The 26,432-nt window shown below is 43.5% G+C and overlaps 1 protein-coding gene across 1 annotated transcript in view; it reads right to left on the bottom strand.

The window, feature by feature from the left end:
- The window catches only part of LOC147728801 (phosphatidylinositol-3-phosphate phosphatase MTMR7-like), a 291,280-nt gene that overhangs the window by 102,256 nt on the left and 162,592 nt on the right, over positions 1-26,432 (bottom strand). Inside the window, exons 9-10 of the mRNA XM_086962585.1 lie at positions 11,863-11,988; positions 7,101-7,150 (exon numbers count right to left, since the gene is read on the bottom strand). Coding sequence (XP_086818711.1) covers positions 7,101-7,150; positions 11,863-11,988 — 176 coding nt within the window. The remainder of the gene's footprint in view (positions 1-7,100; positions 7,151-11,862; positions 11,989-26,432) is intronic.

The following is a 26,432-nucleotide window of genomic DNA, read 5'->3' as shown; positions in this document are numbered from 1 at the left end:
GATCCCGCACTAAAGACTAATAAAAAGATCCTGTTCTGTCCCTTGATAACTGCATTATCCCGTTTTTCACGATCAGTCTGAACATCTGTATCATTGTAATTATTCTTGTACATATTGAAGGTTTTTTCCTACGTATTTTTGCTTCCACAGCTGAGAGACATTGCATATATAAATATCATAAATAAAGGCCGTAGGGCCGCGCGCGTACTTCTTTCTGGTTAGTAGGTCTTGACGTTAGGTTAAAGACCGTCGATTCCTGGGAACTCCTGGGAATTGACTACTGCTACACAGAACGAAGTGCGTCAAGAAACGTTGCGGACGGTCATAGGGGATGGCGTTTTCGAAGATGATGGATGTGGAAAGAGCACAGGCACAAAGATTTGAGCTGCAGCGATTTAGTCGTACGAAATGTTTTATGTTTCAGATATTTGTATTGTTTTTGATTGTTTCTGCATTTTTGGCGGGTGGGGTGTACTATATGATGTCGTACTTCTTACCTTCTGCCATACCTACACCTATTCCTACTTCTGACTCTAAATTCACCTCTACTGCGTCTCCTCATTCCTTCCATATCTTACCCGAACACGAGCAGGCTAGACGTGCAGAATTTCGCAACAATTCCTTTATTTAGCTCCTTCACCAGCACCAGTTAGTGGTTAACACTACCAATTGTTGGGTGTGTGGGTTAATGCCACATACCACAGATAAGGGAATTCCATATTTGGTTTTACCTTATAGTTCCCAGGGTTCTGCTCGGGCATTCCAAACAATGTTCCGAAGTGCACTAGGTTTCCACCCCATTCGAGAACCACGTTCTCCCTACTCTGGCCCTGGCTCATATCAGAAGCCTTTGTCTATAGCGATAGAGGATTTAGATAGCGATATCTATGATCCCTCGCTTATTCCCGAAGAAGAGGTACAAGCCTATAGGGTCCTGAGTAGAGGCGAGTATAGTGTGTTCACTAGTGAAAAACAGCTTAAAAGCTCACCCCCGATATGGGTCGTACCCCACATTGGTAATTTTTGTCTCATAGGTCGTGGCCGAAGATCGAAAGCCCGACTTGGAGAGAGTGCTTGCACCGAAAATTACATATTGCCGATGGTCTCGTCCCCTGTGTTTCTAGCTGCCAAGGGTACATACTTTATCTGCCATGATCGTGCATATGCATGGTTGCCCTTCGACTTTGTGGGCTCATGTTTTATCGCAAATTTGTTGCCTCCGACGTTTACTGTAGATGCAGATTATCACAAGACTAGAGTTGTGAGAGGCGTAATTAGCGAAGAAGATACTGCCGGTCAAGAGGCAGGAGACTTTTTCAAGGGTTTCCTCCCGTTTTGGGGGCCTATGGTTAATAGTAGGAACCTGAGACAGTTGACTCGAGTGGTGGAATCGACAGCTAATATTACCGCCAGTGCCCTTGGTAATATCACCACAGAACTTCAGGCGGATAGACTTATGACGTTACAAAACCGTATGGTTTTAGACGTGATCTTAGCAGATCGAGGTGGGGTATGCAAGGTGATCCATTCGAGCTGCTGTATTTTCATTCCTGATAACGCTCCAACCGTCTATCAAGCCATCTCAAAGTTGCATAAAATCTCTGAGTCCATACACGTGGACGTAGGGGATTGGACGCTACTTGGGTGGTTTTGGGGTTTGATGTCGACTTGGGGTTGGAAGATTCTGATGATTATCGGAGTTGTTGTGGCGTTCCTGTTCACGTGCTGCCTTTGCGTGCAGTGTGGTCCTGCCTTATGTGGCCTCTGTGCTACAACGTGTATAAGACAGCCGCCTGTTACCAAAGAAGCTCGATTGGACAGAGCTATGTTACAGCAACATCTAGATGGTCTAATGAATATCGAGTATGATTCCGACTAGTGCTTGCCTACATGAGGGCAAAAGGAGCGTCTGAGGTTCCGTGACAATTGTAAGTGATGCTTTCGACTCGCACGAATATGGTCGAGTCTGGTATCTATGAACCGCAAATGACGAGTTTAGTGGATATATGCAGTTTCGCTGTGCTAACCTAAACTGTTCGTTTGTTGCATGGGTTTTTCTATCTGTACCCACGGGTTCCATCTTAGATTCGGCATCCATTTTGTCTCTTGCCCTCAAGTAGCCAGCGAACGGACGTTGTCCGCTTCGCGACCCTGGGACTCCCAAGATACTTGCGGAAGCCACATGTCCTTTGAAAACTGTCTTTATGACGAGGGGGATGATACTGCAAGGCAGATGGCCCCGCTCGAGGCTCATCTTGCCGTGCTGGTCTATTGTCTCAGCCGTGCATCTCATTAGGCACGTCCCTTTTGATGCCTGTAGCTCGCGTTTCCCGATACCTCCCTTTTTACACCCTTTCCAATCCCCCACTGCCTCCATCTTCCTCCACACCTGTCCTTGTTCCTTCTTTGATCTGTTTTACTGCTGATTGGAATGTACTAATGGTGGGAAGATGGGTTTTTACAGTTGGGAACCGCCAAATGTTTCCGCACTTATGTTCCGGACCTTGTGTGCATCAAAGTGACCAAAACGACCCCTCTGGGGGATAACTATGGGAACCAAGCCATAAACCTTTGTGTACCATGTAACCCTATGGGTAAATTGTGTATAAAAGGAGCGATCCACAGAACCAATTTGAAGCAGTCTCCACAAGTAGCACATGTTGTACTTGCCGTGATTTCTGTGTTCCCTGCAGTAAATAAAGCTCGAATCTTTGACGCCGAAGGAAGTGTCCCGTGTCTCTGTCACTTGTACGCCGGAGCAGGTTACCCACGAAGGTTTCAGGTGTTGTTCCCTGGCACCGCTGGGTCTTAAATAACCCAGTCCTTCAACGCCCACCCTTATTTGTAATGTCAGACCCAGCATTTGCTACCCTAGTACTAATAGCATCACTGGAGGGTGATAATGTTGCAACCTCGGGTACGGCCGGGACCGAGGCACTGGCCACTCAAGGGCTGCTCCCTAGGTCTAGCAGGACTGCTGCAATTGTCTGATCAATGCTGTCCAATAAGGCAGTGGAGGATCCCCCCTCCCTTTCAGGAGTTTTGGCGCTAGCTAAAAGGCCCAGCGAGGATCGTCTAGCACTCTCAATACCTTGGGAAAGGCGTTTCTCCACCACTAAGTTCGTTGGACAATATCGAATTCGCCCTAATTAGAAAGCTGTCCAGTGTACCTGCTACCATTGTACTTGAAGCCGTGGCTTTGCTCCTTGTCTTGCGGCCTGCCATTCGTCTTAGAGTCTTCCAGGTGGCCAGTTGTATCTCAGGGCCAAGAGGGGTGGCCCGGTCCGGTCCTGCCCGGTCTGTAACGGGGTAGAACGGGCCCGCCCTTGGCCCGGGCTTAGCCCGGCGCGCGTCCCGCGTGCGCGCTGGTGGGTGTGGCTTAAATAAGGATGGGAGGCGGGATGAGGAACCAGGTGCGGCCGGTCTCTCGCCGAAGAGCAACCTTGTCCTCGCAGTCCCGCTGTGGGTTCCGATGCAATGCCCCCAGTAAGCTTAGGAATCTCTCTCCTCTCTCCTCTCTCCTCCGTGTGCAGTCTTGGACCCGGTATTTACTCCCGCTAATGTCAGGCAGCAGGGATTGTGGCCAGCAACAATTTCTAGCCTCGAGCGGCTCCCGCGGAGTGGGGACCGCGAGGCGCTTTGTAGCGCAGGGAGGCGGGGCGGGAAGAGGAACCAGGTGTGGCCGGTCTCTCGCCGCAGAGCAACCTGGTCCTCGCAGTCCCGCTGTGGGTTCCGATGCAATGCCCCCAGTCAGCTTAGGAATCTCTCTCCTCTCTCCTCTCTCCTCTCACCTCCGTGTGCAGTCTTGGACCCGGTATTTACTCCCGCAAATGTCAGGCAGCAGGGATTGTGGCCAGCAACAATTTGTAGCCTCGAGCGGCTCCCGCGAAGCGGGGGCCGTGAGGCGCTTTGTAGTGCAGGGAGGCGGGAAGAGGAACCAGGTGCGGCCGGTCTCTCGCCGCAGAGCAACCTGGTCCTCGCAGTCCCGCTGTGGGTTCCGATGCAATGCCCCCAGTCAGCTTAGGAATCTCTCTCATCTCTCTTCTCTCCTCCGTGTGCAGTCTTGGACCCGATATTTACTCCCGCAAATGTCAGGCAGCAGGCATTGTGGCCAGCAACAATTTGTAGCCTCGAGCGGCACCCCTACATTCTGTGTCCATTGATCTGGCCCCTTTGATCTCTTTTGTCTCTGTGTTTAAAACATTACAGTTATCGGTTGGTGATTAGGAGTTGAGACTTGGGGCTTCATAAACCAAGACTCACCTTCAGCGCTCTTCTTTAGTTAGGGCTGCTGATCTCATGTAGAAAAAGAGTTACATACTTTATTTACATCTAATTTTCACAGCCATCTAGATTTCCTCAGTGTATACAGACTATAACAATTATGGTTTTTAATTGATCAGGCCCATGTTTTGTACTTTGTCATTGGTTCTGCTATTCATTTTTGAATATTTGTTTTCAATATTTCTTATATTTCCTCTCCAGTTTGTTACTGGGTTCTGTACAGGTTTCTTCTCACTAATTAATTAAAAGCAGATGTTGCCCGATTTCCAGTCGAGACTTCAGAATGTATTCAATTAAACTATTAAGGTCTTAACCAGTCCTTGTCTAGCTTACTCCAGTCATCAGCTTTTTTATAGTCTTTACTATTTCATGCCACAGTTATTTCCCTGGTAGTTCCTACAACTCATCCTCCGATTTCCATTGTTCTTTAGGGCCGAGACTCTTCAAATAATCTATTCCCAACCCAAACTCTGCAGTTCTGACACCTTCTTCAAGTAAAGTCTTAAAGTACTTGAGCTTTTGTCACAAAATTAAAACAAATGTATATGAACATGACACATTTGGCTATTTATAAATAGTTCATTCAAACGTGCCAGCTGCAAAATGCCACACAGCAAGGTATGTTGAGCTTAAAATACGAGGACTCTGCGTCTCTTGCTGCCTGTTCACTGCATTTGCTGGCTGACAGTCTTAGAGTGTCAATTTAAAATCATAGTTGATGGTTCAGAAGGCAATTTGTACCGTAAGGAAACATTTATTTTCTGGAGTATTACTTTAAAGTAACCTATTGTGGTTATTGAACACTTGTCCTCTTTAGATGTAAGGCCTTGTTTAGACTACAAGCCTTTACAAAGACAGTAGGGGTAAGCATTTGTTTAGTACATGCACAAAGGGACAAAGCACACACCTCAATACAGTGTGAGCAGATTTTGGCTTGAATTAGATTTTTGGCCTGAAGAAGATCTCTTTTGATCTCACATCAATTCTATTCTCAGACACATCCAGGACCTCAAACACACGGAGTTAAGCAGACAATACACACACACAATCATAAATACAAATAGAACAGTCACAGACAATCACCAACAATACATATAGGTAGTAATAAAGGGAGGGACAGGTAGATGCACAAAAAGGAGGCTTCACGCCTTCTTCATTACTAGCACCTCTGCATAACAAAAATAATTCAAGGCAGTAAAAAGAGGGGAGGGTCAACATGCATGTAATATTTGGCATCCCATTGGATAAACAACTTGAAATGGGTTCCATCCAATCCTTACTCTATTTGAAATGATTGCCTGAACATAAGAATATAGTGTGCTCTGCCTGCCATGTCCTTTACTTTCCATTGCTGGTACTTCAGGACCTGCCTAATAAGTATGTATGTATGTAATATAAAAAGTACATACAAAGCAAGGAAACGTGTGCTTACATTGTGGGTAATAGACCACAATATTACATATAAGGAATTGGGAGGACCTACTCATACTGCATTCTGCATGTTCTAACGTTATCGAGTTTCTATCACAGAAAGACCTATAGTATTTACACTATGGACACTTGTACTTATTTATGTTTTCATACTTCTAAAGGTATTAAATGATGTGTTTACTGTTACTATGATGCAAAATCATGAAAAATGAAAAAAATAGAAATAGGAATTATTTTCCTATATCTGTTTATCAGTCTTTATGCAATTTCCTAAAAAACTTAAGAGGTGCTGAACCTCTTGCAAGTAAGGTCTTGTTTCATTTAGACCACACATTGGTATGCACAGATGATTATATCAGGTTTGGCCATAAAATGGATTATTTGAAGATAGGTACTTAGTGTATGGCTACGGTTTAATGGTCCAAGGGGAGGGAGGATGTGAGTGGGCACAGAAAATGGATATAGATTAATGCAACTCAAGTTGGGTTTGTAGGCCCATGCCAAAACTAAGTTCTTTCCAATCCCTCTAGATATCTGCCCGGCCACTACCCCTTAGTATATCCATCCCCCGCCCCCCACACACACTTAGCCCAACAAAAAAGGTTCCCAGAATAAGGCTCATAAACAGATGGGTGAAAGGATACATGGCGCCATGAGCAGCTCTTTGCAGCCTATCAGATTCCATGCCCGGATTAAAATTGTGATTTGTGTACCAGTTTACAAGTCTAGCTACCTAGACAGCTATACATTTTGTTTCTTAAAGTCAGCAAAAACCGCTTAACAAATTTATACTAATACAGTCAAGGGGGCAATTAACTATCTTCATGTCCGACCATGTCCATCCTGCAGTTTTTGTTGTTGCACAGAGCAACATTCCTTGTAAATTATAATGTGAAATGTAACTTTGGGATACAACTGTATAACTGTTCTCCGGTTGCAAAACAATCTGCACAAAACTTTCTGTGATAAAAATTACGTGTATGTATACCTTTTGTGGAATCTTTCATGCACATTTCTAAAACTGAGCCAAAGATTGAATTTGTCATTACATGATTCCTATGCTTATTAAAACTTCAATTTTATTTCCTGAACAACTCAAAGGAAAAGCCTCACCTTTTACCAGGAAGTAAATATTATGGCGATAAGAATACTTCAACATTTTGTTTCCTGTAAATATGTTGCAGTAAACATGTGGATTCCTCGGCAACATCATTAAGGATTTTTAACAACATCAAGATTTGGAAGAGGCAACAGTCCTAATTATGCATACTGCAAGACCAAATACATTGTCCAAGTGATATAACAGAAGCGATGGCATATGTATCACGACATGCTACTGAGAGAAAAATCAAATATTCTAGGTTGCCTGGGACTAAAACCCTTACCTGTGATTAAACTTGTGACCAAAGGAAATCCAATCTTTTTCAATCAGTACCTGGTGGAATAAAATACAAAAGAGAGCCTTAATACAAATTTTTAAAAATGATGACGTTATGTAACATTTACAATGCGTGGTCTTTACCACGCAGGATGTTACAACGCAAGTCTGTACCACAACAAACTTTGTCAGGCACATAATAATGGTAGACTATACCACACATAGGTGTTTTCCTTTGAAAGGTTTAAGGAAGGGAGGTTTTAGTGTTCAGGTGCTGGTAGTTTAAAAGGGAGGGAAGGGGTTTATAGGGTTCAGGGCCGGGTAGTGTTAAATGGAGTGAAGGGGGTTTTAGGGTTCAGGGCCAGGTAGTTGTAAAGGGGGGATAAAGAGTTTTGTTTAGGGTTTAGTCACAGACAGTGGTAAACGGAAGAGAAAAGAGTTTAAAAATAGGTGTGACAGAAAAATATAGTGCGACAGAAGTAACTATAACTTGTGTGCCCGCCATGCAGTGTTGTCATCAATGATGTCACATAGAGCATGTAATGAATGATGTAATACATGAGGTTATAAGCAGTGTATGTTGAGTGCACGAGTTATAGTTCTACATATATCTGACTGTGTACTCTGTAAAATATAGAGGTAAATATAAGCATTCCCTTCGGTTTCCTATGTTTTTTCCACAAAAGCAGCACCACTTAAGTTGGAGGAATTCCAGAAACACTTAGGGTACACATGATGGAATGCTTTGTTTCTTTTAATTTCCTGATAAAGATTCATTAATTGTCTCTATGCAAGTAACTGTGTACCCATTTGAAAATCATCTCCTTAGCACATGATGTATGCAGCATGTTTTTTCATTTCCCTTATTGATTTATTTAGCAAAAAGCTAGTCATTCATAAAATCAGGGCCAAAATGAGTCATATAGCTGCAGAAAGCGAGCTGCCCAAGTCCTGAGTCATTTCTAGAGGAAGGAAGAATTGTACATTCGGAAGGGCAAGTAACAATGGCGCGTCAGAAACATATTTATGATGTGTGGTTTGAAATTTTTTTTTAAAAAAAAGATGTCTGACAGAATCTACATACTTGGCATCAATAATGGATTCACTGCTCCAAAATTACAAAATATTTCAACACTGCTTGTTAAGTTAAATTGTCAATAAAGAAAGATGGATATGTTTTAATAGTCAGCAGACATTTTAGTAATAATGTTGACCCACTATTTCACCTTTACATTCTGCCATACATTATTCAATCTTTCACCATTCCATCTATCCAATGGCCATTTCATCCATTCATTCACAAATTCATCATCAATCAATTAATCAGCATTTATAGGGTGCGTCACTGTCACTCTTGGGGGTATCTGGGTGCTAAGGGTGCAAGGTTTCAATCGAAAAGCCAGGTCTAGAGGAAATTGTGGTATGACAGAAGAAACAAGCAGGAAAAAAGTCAAACAGAGGCAAGGAAAACGAGTAAGCTGAAAAGGCAATGCAGAGGACAGAAATACAAGCAGAAAAGGTAAAACAGAGTAGAAGAGTGTAAAACAAGGCAGAAAAAAGCACAACAGAAGACAGAAAAAAAGAGCAAAAAAGGCAAAACAGAGCATAAGAGGTTAAAACAGAGGGCAGAAAAATGAGCGGAAAAGGCAAAACGGAGGGAGGAAAAATGAGCAGGAATGGCAAAATGGAGGGCAGAAAAACGAGCTGAAAAAGGCAAAACAGATGGCAGAAAACTAACAGAAAGCGCAAAATAGATCAATAGAAATGAGCAGAGGAGGCACAAACAGGGCAGCAAGTAGACAGGCAGCAGAGAGTAGGGGACTGCAGGCAAGTTCAACAGAAAAATATCACAGGAGGAGCTGGCACAAGGACCTGCTCAATGGGAATGCCCTACGGCCTCCATTAAGGAGGTCCTGGGAAGAGGGCAGGGCACTGGGTGGCAGGACGAGGGAAGCAATTAGCAGGAAAGGGTAAAACAGAAGGCAGAAAAACAAGCATAAAAGTCAAAATGGAGGGCAAAAAAACTAGCAGAAAAGGCAAAAGAGAGCAGAAGACCAAGCAGGAAAGGCAAAACAGAGGGCAGAAAAACAAGCAGGAAAGGCAAAATAGAGGGCAGAAAAACAAGCAGGAAAGGCAAAATGGAGGGCAGAAAAATGAGCAGAAAAGGCAAAACAGAGCAAGAAACTAACAAAGGAGGCTCAAACCGAGGGCAGCAGATAGGCAACAGAGGGTAGCGGACTGCGGGCAAGCTGGACAGGAGAACTGTTGTAGGGGGAGCTGGCACGAGGACTATGCATACATCCATCCATTTACCCATAAAGCCATCATTTGACCTAGCCATCCATCACTACAGGTTTTCTCCCATCAATTGATCCTTTTGTTCATCCATCCTCTCAGATTTCCATTTACTTTGCCATTTACTTTGCCATCCATCCATCCTCTCAGATTTCTATTTACTCTGCTACCCTTTCACACTCCGATCCATCCATCAATCCATCTTCTTTTTGATTTTCATTTTCTGCCATTCTTTCAAGGACCCAGCCATCCATTCATCTCAAATTTCTATTTATTCTGCCATACTTTCACCCATCCACTCAGATTTTCATTTACTTTGTCATAAATCCATCCATCCATCCCGCTCAGATTTGCATTCACTTTACATCCATCCATCCATCCATCCAGCTTCTCAGATTTCCACTTACTCATCCATCCTCTCAGATTTCCATTTACATTCTCACTGAACCACCCATCCTTCCTCTCAATTTTCCATTTACTCTGGCATCCTTTCACCCATACACATACATCCTCTCAGATTTACATTCACTCTGCCATCCTTTCATCCTCCATCAATCCATTGTCTCACTCACTCGCACTTTCACCCACCCATCTTTTTACCAACTCATCCTTTAACCAACCCATCCATCCTCGTACCCACTTATCCTTTCAACCACCCATCCACGCTTTTACCCACCCATTCATTCTTCCACCCACTCAACCTTTAATTCATCCATCCATCCTTGCACCCCATCCTTTTCCCCACCTGTTCTTTCACCCACCCACATACTTTCGACTCATCCATTCATCCTTTCATTCCCCATCCTTTTGCTCACTCATCCATACTTTCACCCACTCATGAATCTACTCAATCATTCTTCTTCCCATTTTTCCCCACACTTCTTGTATTAATTATGAGCTTTATATGCCAAATTGAAAATAAAAAAGCTATATAAAACCCTTCACCACACTGTAGCGGCTAAAGCAGAGGGAGGGTTCACGACTCCCTTGAAGCCACATATACCTACATTGCATACTTTCAACATAAAACCCACTCCCAACCACCAATCATACACATTCTTTACTCTCCTTGCAGTTATATAAATGCCCCTGTATCTTGGTCACAAATGGAGGATATGGACAGATTTCCCTCCATGGCATCTAAGGTCAAGTGTAAAGAAGTACAGTTCTCAGGAATCTCTTTAACAGGTATACATCTTTATTGTAAATTACGACAACACACCATAAGTGGTGTGCTCAGCCTTGGAAGCCTAAGAGAAAGACAACTGTCAAAAGGCAACGGTAACGTAAACTGTCACCTTAGAACGCCAAGGTGACCAACATTCTAGCTGGTGACATCACTGTGTTACTCAAGGGGAGGGGACGCGCGGGGAAGGGAAAAGAGCAGGGACAAGGTTAGTGTGGAAACATAACACATCTCCCTTCGGAATATAAACAAGAAACACAACACCAAGGCACAATGGATCGCCTCGCCTGACGACATAGAATCTCAGTGGCCTTCCCTGATATTGCCATCTTTCCTTAGGACGTTCTTTTCTTTAAATATCCTATTCTAGAACTTCTCTCATTTGAAAACAGCCATTTTCAGATACAAGACCTGTTTAATTTTATTTGCAATGTCTTCTTCAAAAAATATCCCTGTCCCACTTGCCTATTTCTTATCTAGTTCTACATTTCACTGCACACAAATGTGCCTCCTATAAAAATGTTAATCACAGCTGGTCTCACAAGCAATGTGAACTATTACGATGGCGCGGTCTGTAAAACTGAGGACAGGTGTTAATCTTATTGCTTTCAATCAGGAGCGGTGTTTGCTTGGTCCCCCTTCTGGCGTCATTTTCGCACCCAGCTGACAGGAAGTGAAACCAGATGTTATGCTGGAGAACAGTGTGCTCATTTGAAGACAATTATTGGACTGGGGAAGAAGCCTGGCTTCGGATTCGTGAATAGGTGTTAGTCCCTCCTTAGTACTGCCTTGTCTTTATTTGTAACCTCCCATGAGGACTGCCCCTTTCACTTCTGTTGTTACACGTAATGTCTTAGTCTGTAAAACTATTTTCCTTAATGAGTTTCTCCTACTGCAGGCGCGACATGCTTTCTTGCAACATTCAGCGCGCCATTTGCGTGCTTTCACTTTCCAAGGAGCCCGGGACAATGGCGGCCCCTACTTTGAAATGAAATAGGTCTCACATTTACAAGGGTTTGATTTATTGGCATTGTAAATGTATCAAAACAGATAAATAAAAAGGCACTGTCATTTACAATGCCTATAGCTTAAACTCTGGCAAATGTGAGACCTATTGCATTGCAAATGCTTGTTTACTGATGCATCATCTGAAACTTTTGTACTGCGGAGATGCTTTGTTTTTCTTAAAACTGTAAATCTGGGGTGCAATGTGCTCAATGGTACAATTAAATATATCATGCATATTCCTTAAACCTGTGTACGTTTTGTCAAATCCAAATCGGCTTACCATGAAACCTTTCAAGGTTCTGTAGTGTGGGTCCAGCAGCAGGCCTGCTACGGAGCACACCTGCGCGGTTCTGTCCCAGCCGTCTGAGCAATGCACCAGGACACTGGTCCCTTCCTCTGCCACTGCCTGAGGAACAAAGAGAACTTGTTATAAAGTCAAAATCACCATCAGTAACAGGTGCACGTTGCTACTGGATTGACTTCTCCATCAGGGTGGGGTTGAAAAGGGAGAGACAACTCACACGCTTGAACAAATGAGTTTATAACCTCAAAAACAAGACACAATTTAACATGGTAAAACACATGGCGACGGATGTGCTAAAGTATTCCTAAGTGTTGCCCATTCATAACGTAGGCCTGTGTTTGGATGTACTAAACTTCCCTTTCAAAGTGGATGTCACTTGAGACTAATTGACGAGTGGCATAAGAAATATAGGAGGTCAGAATTAAGCCCGGGGGTAGCTGGCGTAGTACCTCTATGCGGAGTTCCACGGAGTTGGAAAAAAACTCAGTGGAACTCCGCTCCGCTCCGCTCCTTCCCCCTCCCTAATTAATTATATTTTTTAGGTCTTGCCTACGCAGTGCACATGCACTGCATAGGAGACCATTAGCCGCCGTGCAGCTCTTTTTCAAAGCACATACTCGTGCTTGTGGCGGCGTACGCCTTGCGGGAGTGCGCCACAAGCACGAGTATGTGCTTTGAAAAAGAGCAGACTGCCCGCGTAAGCATACATGCACGCACCTATCAGCATTAGTCAATGTGCTTCAGACAAATGTTAACCTTATATCTACATTTTTTTAAATATCGGCATTAGTAAATGTTCTTTGAAATATCAGCTTTGCTTTCAAAGCCTTAGCTATTCATTCACTCGTGGATGGTTTTTAAAAGAAAAAATGTATTAGCCATTCACTCACTCACTCTGTGGTTCGCACACTATGTCCTTTTTTTGTTTGATTGTATTCTCACACAGGCCAAGGTAACATTAGCTGTGTGCTTTGAAATGTACTTAATAACTAACGGAGAAAAAAGGGTCTGAGGGAAAATATATAAAGACCTGCCCAGGGTGAAGTCCCCTGCTCAATGAATCAAATACCAGAAACACACTGGGGGTCTATATAAGAGCCTGTTAGACTCTCAAAAGATACACGCACTCCTACAAAAGTCAGTAAGCGTTACTGAGGCTAGGTACCACTAGCTCACTCATAAAGTGCCAAATAAACAACCTAAATCGTTGGATTCACTGTAATTGTTGAATAGACCCATACAGAGAAATACTGGATTCCCATCAACGTCAAATGTAGATCAAATATTCTCATTTGGTCATCCAAACAGGGATGGTGTGTCTCATGATCATTGAGACTAGTCCATTGCCCATACTCATCTGGGTCACATCCCCAATTGCTGTGAAGACCATGAGTGTAACGATCGTGATGGAGTTAAGTGCAGTGCAAAAATAATAAAAATAATACAAATATTAAAGTGTAGTGAGTTTAAAAAAGGATAGAGGATCAATACAACCAACTTTAATATAACTTGATCTCTCCCTTAGTAAAAACAAGAACAGTGCAAAGAGTGCAGTCTAACCATATAACTGCATATATCGGGCCAACATGTTTCAGCCTACAGGGAACCAATACCCACGGCTTTCTTCAGGGCCACAGTCCTTAACGTTTGCTACTGCATATCAAAAAGTGAAAAATAACTAAACCACTTAAAGGATACATGTGTGTCATCTGAATTTCACATTCCTCTGTAACAACCAGTATCGTTTGTATCTGTTCAAAAAGAAATCAGAAATGCACAATGAGTCCTAGATAAAGGATGTCCTATGGTCAAAGTCCCTAATAGGTGACCATAATACTTGTCTGACTTGTACTAACCTGTATTGTACAGGGAGTATACCTCAACTCTCCTGGAACCTTGCTCAGGATAAAAGAGGCCCCACTCTGTGGAAGGTAAAGGAGGGGATGAAAAAGAAGCGATGATCTAGAGTAACCTCATCATCTACTGCCTACATTAGTTAGTTCCCTCCCAGTATTTACACCTCCTGGAGCGTTTATCAGGTCCTAAACAAAAGAAACAGGTCCCATTCCCAGAAGCCAGTCCCAGGTCCCTCTCTCAGTAAGTTTTTATCATTAGAGCCATGAACCTAACTCTGTTTATAAGCTCACACAAAAAGGGGGGGGGCCCCTATCAACACTATAGCGTTGGAGTCACCCCAGACTACCCCACGCTCCAGCCCTCAGTACAAACTCCGAATAGCACGCCACTGACCTGTCCGTCTTTGCCTCGTAGCCGGGAAATGAGCTCAGGGGGAGGAAACGAGGACAATGCTGTGGCCGTCTATGAAGGGGAGGGGCAAAAGGAGGAGGAGCACCCTTTTGTTCATTCGCTCGTGCTTAGTAAAAAAAAACGCTGTATGTTACATACCCTAGCGACATCAAACGCTGTCAGAAGGGCGCAAAAACAGCTTGTTTACATCAGCGAGTAGCAGGTTTATTTTTACCGGTATCTGGTGAGACTCGGTGATTCTCCTCTCGCGAGATTACGCTTCTGGACTACAGAAATAAGTCATTAAGCGTCTTTCTGTAATTCCTGTGCATACTTAAAGAAAATACCCAACTTAAGCACTGTCAACAAGCCTACAACGGTCAAACGGTTAAAGCCAAATAAGCAGTGAATTAAACAAGTAGCGTCAGAATATTTGTGACGTTTTAAAAGAACTCCATCTCATTATACAGAATATGCAAAGGGGAGCCAAATCGCCTATGTTAACGTCCGATTCAGAAACTCTTCTGGATGAGAATGATCCTATTGCGTAAATGCGCCCTCAAAGGGCATGAAGCTAACATAGCATCTCAACTACAACGTGACATCATCGCCACCATTTTGGTAGTTCAATTCTACTACCAAATCCACGAGGCTTTATTAATAGGCACATCATACCACATCACGTCCTAAGAACGAATCCCTGAGACTGTTCCTATGTACTGGAGTAGTAGAACATATTGGATTAGGAAAGGGCCAAAGTTGTGCTCAGTTGTTATGTCGTCACACTATGTATAGTGACGTCTGTGCAGTCCGCCACCATTAACAAAAAGCCTATTCCCCAGAAAGAGGTCTAAACATTGGGGAGGGATATGTGGTATACAGATGGTAGCATTCAACCATCAATAGGATGGTTCGTCTTACAGTCCTCGTGTATGAGACTTTTAACCCTAGAATACCTAAAGGAATCAATTCAAGGCCACCCATGGGATCTCATCATTAAGTCCTCTTGTGTCAGTTGACAGTTTGTAGACCCATTTTTGTTCCTTCAGGAAAAGAAACCTAGAAATATCAACTATATGTGACGGGATGTATGGTTTCTCTACGACAGTCCATATGAACTCTGTCTCTCGGTGGTTGCGCTCCACAAATTGTTTAGATAGTTTTGACACCGTTTTTTTGCACCTGAATACACTCTTGTGCTCAAGGATCCTCATGCGTATCTTCCTGGTGGTCATCCCAACATATTTCATGTTGCACGAACATGTAAGCTGGTAAATCAGATTGGTGCTATTACAGTTAGTAAATTGTTTTTGCACCCATGGACGGCCTGTGCCTATGTCTATTTCAAGAGAGCAGGCAGTCTGTGGGCAAACTGAACAAGCACCACAGGGATGGGGACCTGTCACCGCTGGGAGATTCCACAAAGTGCCGATAGGTCTATTCGGTATATCTTTGAGTCGAGTATGGACCAACTTATCTCGTAGGCTGGTCGACCTCTTGAAAGCGAATAGCGGAGGCTCGATTTTATCCTTACTGGCATTCAGGAGCCTCCAGTGTCGCCTCACTATCTGTCGTATTTTGTTAGACCTAGTGTTGAAGGTGCTAACGAAGGTGATACGCTCTGACGGTGGTTTAGACACCGGAGGGTCAAGGAGACTTGATCGGTTGTTGTTTAAAGCTCGTTTGAGAGAGCGTTTGATCAATTTCTTTGGGTAATGTCTCTCAGTGAGTTGATGACATAACTCTGCTGCGTGTTTTGTGAAAGTCTTCTTTTCCAAGCAGTTGCGCCTCACTCGGAGGAGCTGCCCGTAAGGCAGATTATCTCTGAGGGCTTTGGGATGCTGGCTCTCGTATAGTAGAAGGGAGTTCCTGGCCATGGGCTTGCGAAATAACTCACTTTGCAGGCCAGACTCGGTGGCATAAATGGAAAGGTCTAAGAATGAAATCCTTTCTTTATTGATCTCCACTGTGAACCGCAAATATTGGTTTTGCATGTTGAGCCACTGGTGGAATAAGAGGATTGACTCACGATCTCCTCTCCAGACCACCAGGATATCATCTATATACCTCTTCCACCACTTGATATAAGGGTGGAAGGGGTTAGTTGGCGTCAAGACGTGCTGTTGCTCAAAGGTATGGACGTACAGGTTCGCCAAACTTGGGGCGAAAATGCTGCCCATACTGGTCCCTGAGGTCTGAAGGTAGACAGTGTCCTCATATCTGAAAAAGTTGTCCTTCATGGCTAGCTTGGCAAGGGCCATTATGAAGGGAACTGGCGTGATGGAATCCAGATCAATTTGACTCATTATAGTCCGGATAGTCTCCAAGTTCTCGTCTTGAGGTATTGACGTGTACAACGACTCCACATCAAACGAGACCAGGTAATCTGACTCGAGGTTGTACTCAATATCAGGTATGGCTCGCAACACATCGGTGGTATCTTTTAAATATGTCGGCATAGTTTGAACAATAGGCCTCAAGAAATGATCCACAAAGGCAGATAACGGCTCCAAAAGGGAGCCTAGACCTGATATAATTGGTCTCCCAGGAGGTGGTCGCTGGGCTTTATGCACTTTGGGTAAAGTATAAAAATATGGCATCGTGGGATGAGGAGTCACTAAGAAGTCTGCCTCATGATTAGTGATCCAGCCTTCACATAGAGCCTCTTCTACCAGAGTCTTGATTTCATTAGACAGCCTCGCGGTGGGATCCACCGAAAGGGGTTCATAAGATGTTAGACCACTTAGCTGTCTGAGACACTCGGCTCTATAGTCATTGGTATTTTGTATCACGATTGCACCCCCTTTGTCCGCGGGCTTGATCGTGATAGAGCAGTCCTGTGTGAGGGCTTGCAGGGCTCGTTGTTCCACCCTGGACAGGTTAACAAAATCATTCTTGGGAATACTCCATAGTTTATCAATGTCATCTCTCACAGCCTGCTCAAAAGTAGCTACTTGTGGTGGTATCTGATGGGCTGGAGGAAAAAAGGTTGATTACTTTTTTAGGCCAGTGTTCTCAATAGTAGAAGATTCTACTGTAGTGTCTTTGTCATGAAAAAAATATCGAAGCCGAAGCTAACGAAAAAACTGTGCCAATTCCACTTGTGTTTGAAAGGGATGTCCGGTGTTTGTGATCACATATCCCAACCCTTTATTGAGAACAGATTCTTCCTGGTCGGTCAATGTTTTACTGCTCAGATTCACCACCAGGCTAGGCGTTATTCGTTCCCTGTCTGAGCAGGGATCCTCCTGGTCTGTCTCCGGGTGCCCGCATGTGGCCCCTCCGACACGTCCCAGTGTACTTGAGGCTGAGAGTTTCTTTTTTTGCCTCGTGGACGTCGTTGACCAAACGGTAAAAAAGGCTGGTGGCCATAGTTGGACTGGTAACCAGGAAATGGTCCCATATGTGGCTGAAAGGGATATTGTGGTGGAACTGTCGGGCCCCAATGGGAGGGTGGCCACTATGGTTGGAATTGTCCTGTAGATTGGCCCCTATAGTTCTGGAACCTTTGTGATCGACCTCTCCCTCTCATGATGGGCGGTGGGTTGTTCAAAGAATCTGGATCACTCTCTGATCCTGAACTGGAACCCGAGTAGTTGGAGCCATACCTTTTGCCACTGGTTCTGAATTCCGGTGCCTTATACGAGTTACTGGTATAGGGATATAGTACTTCGTGCTTGAATTTCGCAAGGTCTTTTTTGAATTTGTCGATCTTAGCCTGTAGGATCGAACCTCTGAACTCTTTGTTAGTTTTATTTGATTCATCGAGCTGTTTTTTGAACACTGTCGGTGAAACGGTGGTCTTTATTGCCGCTTCCAATACCTGCATTTCTATCAGGATTTGGTCAGCCACCCGCTTGGCTGTACTAATTATTAAAATTCGCCAATCACGGGTGCACCGCCATGCAATAAGTGACCAATCTTTCAAAAACGCTTTGTCCGTAAGAAACAGACGGGGTGCGTTTGTCAATATTAACCCAGGTGGGGCACAGCTAGCTCTCATATATTCTGCCATGGCTAAGCCATGCACCGTCGTGCGACAGTGAGATTTTTTTTAAATCATCACCTTAGTCCAGTCATCAGTTGTAACAACATTGGGTGTTGGAAGGGCATCCAAAATGCTGGGCATACTATCTAGTATAGAGTGATAAAGTGCATCGTCATACGCTAATCTAAGAATCTGTTCTCAATAAAGGGTTGGGGTATGTGATCACAAACACCGGAGATCCCTTTCAAACACAAGTGGAATTGGCACAGTTTTTTTCGTAAGCTTCGGCTTCGATATTTTTTTCATGACAAAGACACTACAGTAGAATCTTCTACTATTGAGAACACTGGCCTAAAAAAGAAATCAACCTTTTTTCCTCCAGCCCATCAGATACCACCACAAGTAGCTACTTTCGAGCAGGCTGTGAGAGATGACATTGATAAACTATGGAGTATTCCCAAGAATGATTTTGTTAACCTGTCCAGGGTGGAACAACGAGCCCTGCATGCCCTCACACAGGACTGCTCTATCACGATCAAGCCCGCTGACAAAGGGGGTGCAATCGTGATACAAAATACCAATGACTATAGAGCCAAGTGTCTCAGACAGCTAAGTGTTCTAACATCCTATGAACCCCTTTCGGTGGATCCCACCGCGAGGCTGTCTAATGAAATCAAGACTCTGGTAGAAGAGGCTCTATGTGAAGGCTGGATCACTAATCACGAGGCAGGCTTCTTAGTGACTCCTCATCCCACGATGCCATATTTTTATACTTTACCCAAAGTGCATAAAGCCCAGAGACCACCTCCTGGGAGACCAATTATATCAGGTCTAGGCTCCCTTTTGGAGCCGTTATCTGCCTTTGTGGATCATTTCTTGAGGCCTATTGTTCAAACTATGCCGACATATTTACCCCCATCCATGCTCATGACAAGGTCAGCTCGTCATGAGGCTCGGTTGAGCTGTGTGTTAAAAAGAATGTCAGACACTGGTTTGATAGTAGGTCAGGTTTATTAGTGAAAACATCACCAACAGCTCTTCAAGGCACATCCAACTGCTCCAGACTCCAAAGCTCCAATGCTCTTGGAATGACAAGCAGTGGAACCAAATGAGGTGGAAAAGAACACGACCATGTCATAACATAAAGAAGAGAAACAAGCATATGTACATTACAACACATCCCCATTACTATAAAAAGAAACAAGGAAAAACAAAAGAGAAAAATGAAACAACTTGTAGTAGCATAAAGAAGACACCTGAAAAGGAAACACAAGAGCAAGGCAAATTAAACATAGTCACTGAAACGAGCAGGAGCATGATGAGTTCTCTGTGGAAACCTTCTTGGAGAAGCAGCATCATGGACATTAGGAGGGGTAGAGGGACTGGAAGGATCCACCAGGGAAGATGAAGGAGAAACTCCAGGGGAAAACTTAACAAGCGTAGACATGCTCCATTTACAACCATTTTGCAAGGTAACCACATTGTTGTGAATCTTGGTAATTCTAAAAGGACCCATAAACTCAGAAGAACCTTTTTTAGAAAATCTAGGTTTTTTAACAAGGACCCAATCTCCCACACTCCACAACACGGGTTTGGTAGAATTCTTTAAATCATAGCGCTCTTTATACCTCTGTTGGTAAGAAAGAATCTTATTTCCCACACTTCCCCTATCCAAGGAAGGAGAAGATTGAAGGGGAAGCCAAGTGGGGTTCAATTTAGAAGAGGCTTGTCTACCCCGTAGCAGAAAAAAAGGAGAAGACTTAGAAATGTAATTGATGGTGGTGCGATGTGCCCACCAAGTATCACGCAAAACATCTTTGAGAGAACATTTCATATCAATAGCTCTTTGCACACAACCTTTGACCACACGATTCATTCGTTCAGCAAGACCATTTGCTTGAGGCGAATAGAGTGCAGTTCTAAGATGGGAAATGCCATGGTCATTTAAAAAAAACTCCATATCAGAGGAAATAAACTGGACACCATTATCTGTAATGATGCACTTCGGAACGCCTTCAGAGGCAAATTCATCACGTAAGAAATCAATAACCACCCTAGAAGTGACAGTGGGTACACACTTGGTGGAAACCCATTTTGACATGTAGTCAACAAGCAAAATTACAAATCTTTCAGAGGGAGTAAGTAGATCAAAAGGTCCCATGATGTCCAAACCAAATTTGGACCAAGGTTGGTCGGGGACCGACACAGGAGAAAGAGGAGCTTTACTTACGAACTTGGACTTATCATTAGTGGCACACTGATAACAATCTTTGACAACAAGTTCGACATCACTGTCCATATTAGGCCACCAATACCTTTCTCTCAGGCGAGATTTAGTAAAACTCCCGCCCATGTGTCCATCATGGGCAAGATTGATGAGTTTCGAACGCATCACGACAGGAGGGATCAGTCTTTCACCACGCATAACAATGTCATCAACAATGGTAAGTTCATGTTTAACTGACCAAAAAGGCAAAAGGTCACAACAGATGTCTCTGCTGTTACTAGGCCAACCTTTAACAACCAGGTCCTTGACCAAAGGTAAAACTGAGTCATTGGATTGAGCAACAACCCAATCATCCAGGGAAACAGCACTCTCGCAAACCCAAGCCACCTTGACCGTACCTAAATCTAAATCTTCATCCAGATTTTGCAAGGGTAGGCGTGAGAGGCAATCAGCAGTCTTATTCAATGAACCAGGAACATATTGTACAATGAAATTGAACTCTTCTAACCCCTCGCTCCAACGTTTGAGCCTGGGAGTTAGTCTCTCACTCTCCATACAAGAGAAAACTTGAATTAAGGGTTTGTGGTCAGATTTCACAACAAAAGGAATGCCCCACAAATAAAACTTAAAATGTTTGATAGCCCAAACCACAGCAAGAGCTTCCCTTTCAATACAAGAGTAATGTTGTTCAGCCTTTCTTAGGGCCCTGGAGGCAAACGCCACAACTCTTTCATCGCCATTGTCCAGCTGAGAAAGAACAGCCCCCAATCCGGAAAGACAGGCATCAGTGGAAAGAATAGTCTTTTTCCTGGTATCAAAGTGACCTAAACTAGGTAACTGACTGATGGTCTTCTTCACAACCATGAAAGCATTATTGCAATCGACACTCCAGTCAAAATGGACACCTTTTTTTAGAAGGTTCCTGATGGGTTCAACAATCCATGCAAAATTCTTGATGAACTTGGAATACAACTCAGCTAGGCCAAGAAATGACCTAACTTGGTCTTTATCAGAGGGAGTGGGAGCCTCAGCAATACTTTTGGCCAATTCCAGTTTGGGTTGTATGCCTTCACCAGAGATTACATGACCAAGGTAGGTAACAGAAGTTACACCAATCCTGCACTTAGCTTTGTTAACCGTTAGACCCTTGTCAGCCAACCTGACAAGAACTGCTCTCAAAACTTCTTCATGTTCCAAATTATCCTTGCCAAAAACCAAGATGTCATCTTGGAAAAATATGACGTTGGGGACATCCCCCACAACCATTTTCATAATTCTCTGAAAGCACGCAGCAGCGGACGCTATCCCAAAAGTCATCCTAACAAAACGATAAGCACCTAGGGGAGTAACAAAAGAGGTGAGATGCTTGGAATCTTCATGAAGTGGAACTTGGTGGTATGCGGAGGACAAATCAAGAACAGAGAATATTTTAGCCCCAGCAAGCATAGTTATAGACTCAGGGATATTGGGCAGGGGTTGTCGGTCTACCCAAATGTACTTGTTCAAACCTCTGAGGTCCACACACATGCGAATATTCTTCCCACCATCCTTGGGGGCCAAATCTACTGGGGCCAACCACTCTGAAGATTCAATTTCTTCAATAACATTCAAATCCATGAGTCTAGCGAGTTCTAATTTAAGAGGGGCAAGCATCATGTTAGGAACTTTCCTAACTTTAAACACACACGGAACAGCATTTTTCTTTAAAATAATTCGGTGTTGAAAACCCTTCAATAAACCCAATTTGTCAGTGAAAACATGTGGGAAATCATCAAAAAAGATGTTGGAGATAGAGATTTGGTCAATCAACATGACTTGGTCAGTGGGTTTAAGGGCATTGGGATTGAGGATGATTCCCAAATCTCTCTGATGTCTCCACCCTAAAAGATTGTCACCTCTATAGGCAACATACATTTTTCCCCACAGTTTCACGACCTTTAAAATGGATCCTCATGACAGTGTAACCAGAAACTTGAATATGAGAACCATTATAACTTACAGCATTAATATCAGGTTTGTACAAGTCAATTTTAGGAAAAACTTTGTTCCAATTATAATTTCCTATTAGGGTAAAGGGAGAACCAGAGTCAGCCAAAAGAATAAAATCTTCGCCACCAATAATCACATTACACTCAGGCATGACGATGGGATCAGCATCAATACTACCATCATTTGTAACACTGGAAACAACAAGTCGAGGTGAATCTGAGGGAGGCGAGGAGCATTCAACAGAGTGTACTTTGGTGGATGATTTACATACTCTGGCATAATGCCCTTTAATACCACATTTAATGCAAGTGGAGGATTTGGCATAGCAATTAGGAAAGGAAGAAGAGTGATTAGGGCTGCCACATCTATAACATTTGATTTTAGAACGATCAAAAACAGTTTTGGGTTTGGTGTTTTGCATAACTTTACAAATAGTATCTTCAGAAATAGTAGGTTGAGCGGAATTGAGTGGTTGAGCAACTTGATGGATACTACTGGAGGCAGAAGAACAATCAGGCGAAATTTTATGTTCTTTCATCTCTTTAGCCCAACCAGAAGTATTCTCAATACCCTCAACAATAGCTAAGGCTTCTCTGAGAGAAGGATTTTTAGACAGGAGTTTCTCCTGTACTCTGGGATTATTTGTACATCTGACTAACTGTTCACGAATCAAGGAATCAGTGAGTTCACCAAACTCACAAGTACGAGCCAAGGTCTTTAGTGAAGCAACATACAAACCAACTTTTTCTTTAGGTTCCTGTACTCTAGCAAAGAACTTATGACGTTCTAAAACCACATTAATTCTAGGACCGAAATAGTCCTCTAACATTTTTAAAGACATATGGAAAACATCTGCAGGAGAGTCACCAGAACCATCATTGATGGGTATTTCATCAATACTGTCATAAATATTACGACCCTCTACACCAAGGTTATGCAGTAATATTGCTTGTTTTCTAATAGCAGAAAAATTTTCACCACCTATGGCCAGAAGGTAGGAATCAAAAAGATTCTTCCATCTTTTCCATGGGAGAATAGGTTCACCTTTTTCACACAAGAAAGCAGGGGGTTGGGTCATAGAGGAAGAAGAAGCCATGCTGTGTGAAAGAAACAAACAAAAAAAAATAAAACTGCAAAAGTCAGTGTGTGTGTATCACAGAAGATACACAGTCAAAACGAAGTAAAAAGACCAAAAACCTGAAAACGCAGACAAAGAGAGTCAAAAGTCGCTGGATGATCGATGGTGAAAGCGCTGATGAAAACAGCGAGGCGGAGGAGTCAATCGTCTGTGAAAGCGCAAATATTTTCCTTGTTTGGTTGCTAGGTAACCAAAGACAAAGCAACAGGTCAATAAAGATGGCGGCACGTCACGTATGCGCGATGACGTCAACAGAGTTCAGACGTCGCGCAAGGCATGCCGGGATCACAGGGGAAGGCAGAACTCGATGGCGGAGTTCTGTTGTGAAGCGATGCGCAGTCGCGAATGCCAGCAGCACTCCAGCGTCGATGATGGCCGAATAGAGAGAACGAGGGAACTCTCGAGGCAGTGGCCGGAGCGCGGACAACGGCAGGTAAGGCAGTTTGAATTCGGAGGTAAACAAGTAACACGGTGATTACTTATAGACGATAAATCCAGGAAAAATAGCGCTTGAAGAAAACAAGGCAAAACAGGAGGTTTCCCAACTGTGGAAACAAATCCAAAAAGTCACAATCCAAAGGCGATAAGTCCACAGAGTATAAATCCGGGGTAGTAATCGACGAAGTGTAAAATCCAAAATCCAAGGAGATAAATCCAGAAAGACTAAATCCAAAGGTTGAGAGAGTACTAAAATCCACAAAGTCTCAGACAGTGAGCAGGACAAGGTAAAGTTGAAATCAAAGATCCAAGGAAAATCCAAAAAGTGGGTTCAGGGTTGAGTGGTGATGTGGCTTGTCCCTTCCAAGCAGCCAAACGTCGCCAGTGTTAAAAAGACTGTCAGACACTGGTTTGATAGTAGGTCAGGTTTATTAGTGAAAACATCACCAACAGCTCTTCAAGGCACATCCAACTGCTCCAGACTCCAAAGCTCCAATGCTCTTGGAATGACAAGCAGTGGAACCAAATGAGGTGGAAAAGAACACGACCATGTCATAACATAAAGAAGAGAAACAAGCATATGTACATTACAACACTGTGCTTATGACGAGTTGACCTTGTCATGTATAATGGGTTTACTCATTGGTCAGCACAGGAGGGGAAAACCCCTAGCACCCAAGGTGTTAAAAGATACCACCGATGTGTTGTGAGCCATACCTGATATTGAGTACAACGTCGAGTCAGATTACCTGGTCTCGTTTGATGTGGAGTCGTTGTACACGTCAATACCTCAAGACGAGACCTTGGAGACTATCCGGGCTATATTGAGTCAAATTGATCTGGATTCCATCACGCCAGTTCCCTTCATAGTGGCCCTTGCCAAGCTAGCCATGAAGGACAACTTTTTCAGATATGAGGACACTGTCTACCTTCAGACTTCAGGGACCAGTATGGGCAGCATTTTCGCCCCAAGTTTGAGGAACCTGTACGTCCAGACCTTTGAGCAACAACACGTCTTGACGCCAACTAACCCCTTCCACCCTTATATCAAGTGGTGGAAGAGGTATATAGATGATATCCTGGTGGTCTGGATAGGAGATCGTGAGTCAATCCTCTTATTCCACCAGTGGCTCAACATGCAAAACCAATATTTGCGGTTCACAGTGGAGATAAATAAAGAAAGGATTTCATTCTTAGACCTTTCCATTTATGCCACCGAGTCTGGCCTGCAAAGTGAGTTATTTTGCAAACCCATGGCCAGGAACTCCCTTCTACTATACGAGAGCCAGCATCCCAAAGCCCTCAGAGATAATCTGCCTTACGGGCAGTTCCTCCAAGTGAGGCGCAACTGCTTGGAAAAAGAGACTTTCACAAAACACGCAGCAGAGTTATGTCATCAACTCACTGAGAGACAATACCCAAAGAAATTGATCAAACGCTCTCTCAAACGAGCTTCAAACAACAACCGATCAAGTCTCCTTGACCCTCTGGTGTCTAAACCACCGTCAGAGCATATCACCTTTGTTAGCACCTTCAACACTAGGTCTAACAAAATACAACAGATAGTGAGGCGACACTGGAGGCTCCTAAATGCCAGTAACGATAAAATCGAGCCTCCGCTATTCGCTTTCAAGAGGTCGACCAGCCTACGAGATAAGTTGGTCCATACTCGACACAAAGATATACCGAATAGACCTATCGGCACTTTGTGGAATCTCCCATCGGTGACAGGTCACCATCCCTGTGGTGCTTGTTCAGTTTGCCCACAGACTGCCCGCTCTCTTGAAATAGACATAGGCACAGGCCGTCCATGGGTGCAAAAACAATTTACTAACTGTAATAGCACCAATCTGATTTACCAGCTTACATGTTCTTACAACATGATATATGTTGGGATGACCACCAGGAAGATACGCACGAGGATCCATGAGCACAAGAGTGTATTCAGGTGCAAAAAAACAGTGTCAAAACTATCTAAACACTTTGTGGAGCGCAACCACCAAGAGACAGAGTTCATATGGACTGTCGTAGAGAAACCATACATCCCATCACATATAGTTGATATTTCTAGGTTTCTTTTCCTGAAGGAACAAAAATGGGTCTACAAACTGTCAACTGACACAAGAGGACTTAATGATGAGATCCCGTGGGTGGCCTTGAATTGATTCCTTTAGGTATTCTAGGGTTAAAAGTCTCATACACGAGGACTGTAAGACGAACCATCTTATTGATGGTTGAATGCTACCATCTGTATACCACATATTCCTCCCCAATGTTTAGACCTTTTTCTGGGGAATAGGCTTTTTGTTAATGGTGGCAGACTGCACAGACGTCACTATACATAGTGTGACGACATAACAACTGAGCACAACTTTGGCCCTTTTCTAATATCCAGTACATAGGAACAATCTCAGGGATTCGTTCTTAGGACTGGATGTGGTATGATGCGCCTATTAATAAAGCCTCGTGGATTTGGTAGTAGAATTGAACTACCAAAATGGTGGCGATGATGTCACGTT

This window comes from Lissotriton vulgaris, chromosome 3_1, assembly GCF_964263255.1.
Source record: "Lissotriton vulgaris chromosome 3_1, aLisVul1.2, whole genome shotgun sequence".
NCBI classification, from domain to species: domain Eukaryota; kingdom Metazoa; phylum Chordata; class Amphibia; order Caudata; family Salamandridae; genus Lissotriton; species Lissotriton vulgaris.
This window is presented reverse-complemented; position numbering and strand designations above follow the sequence as displayed.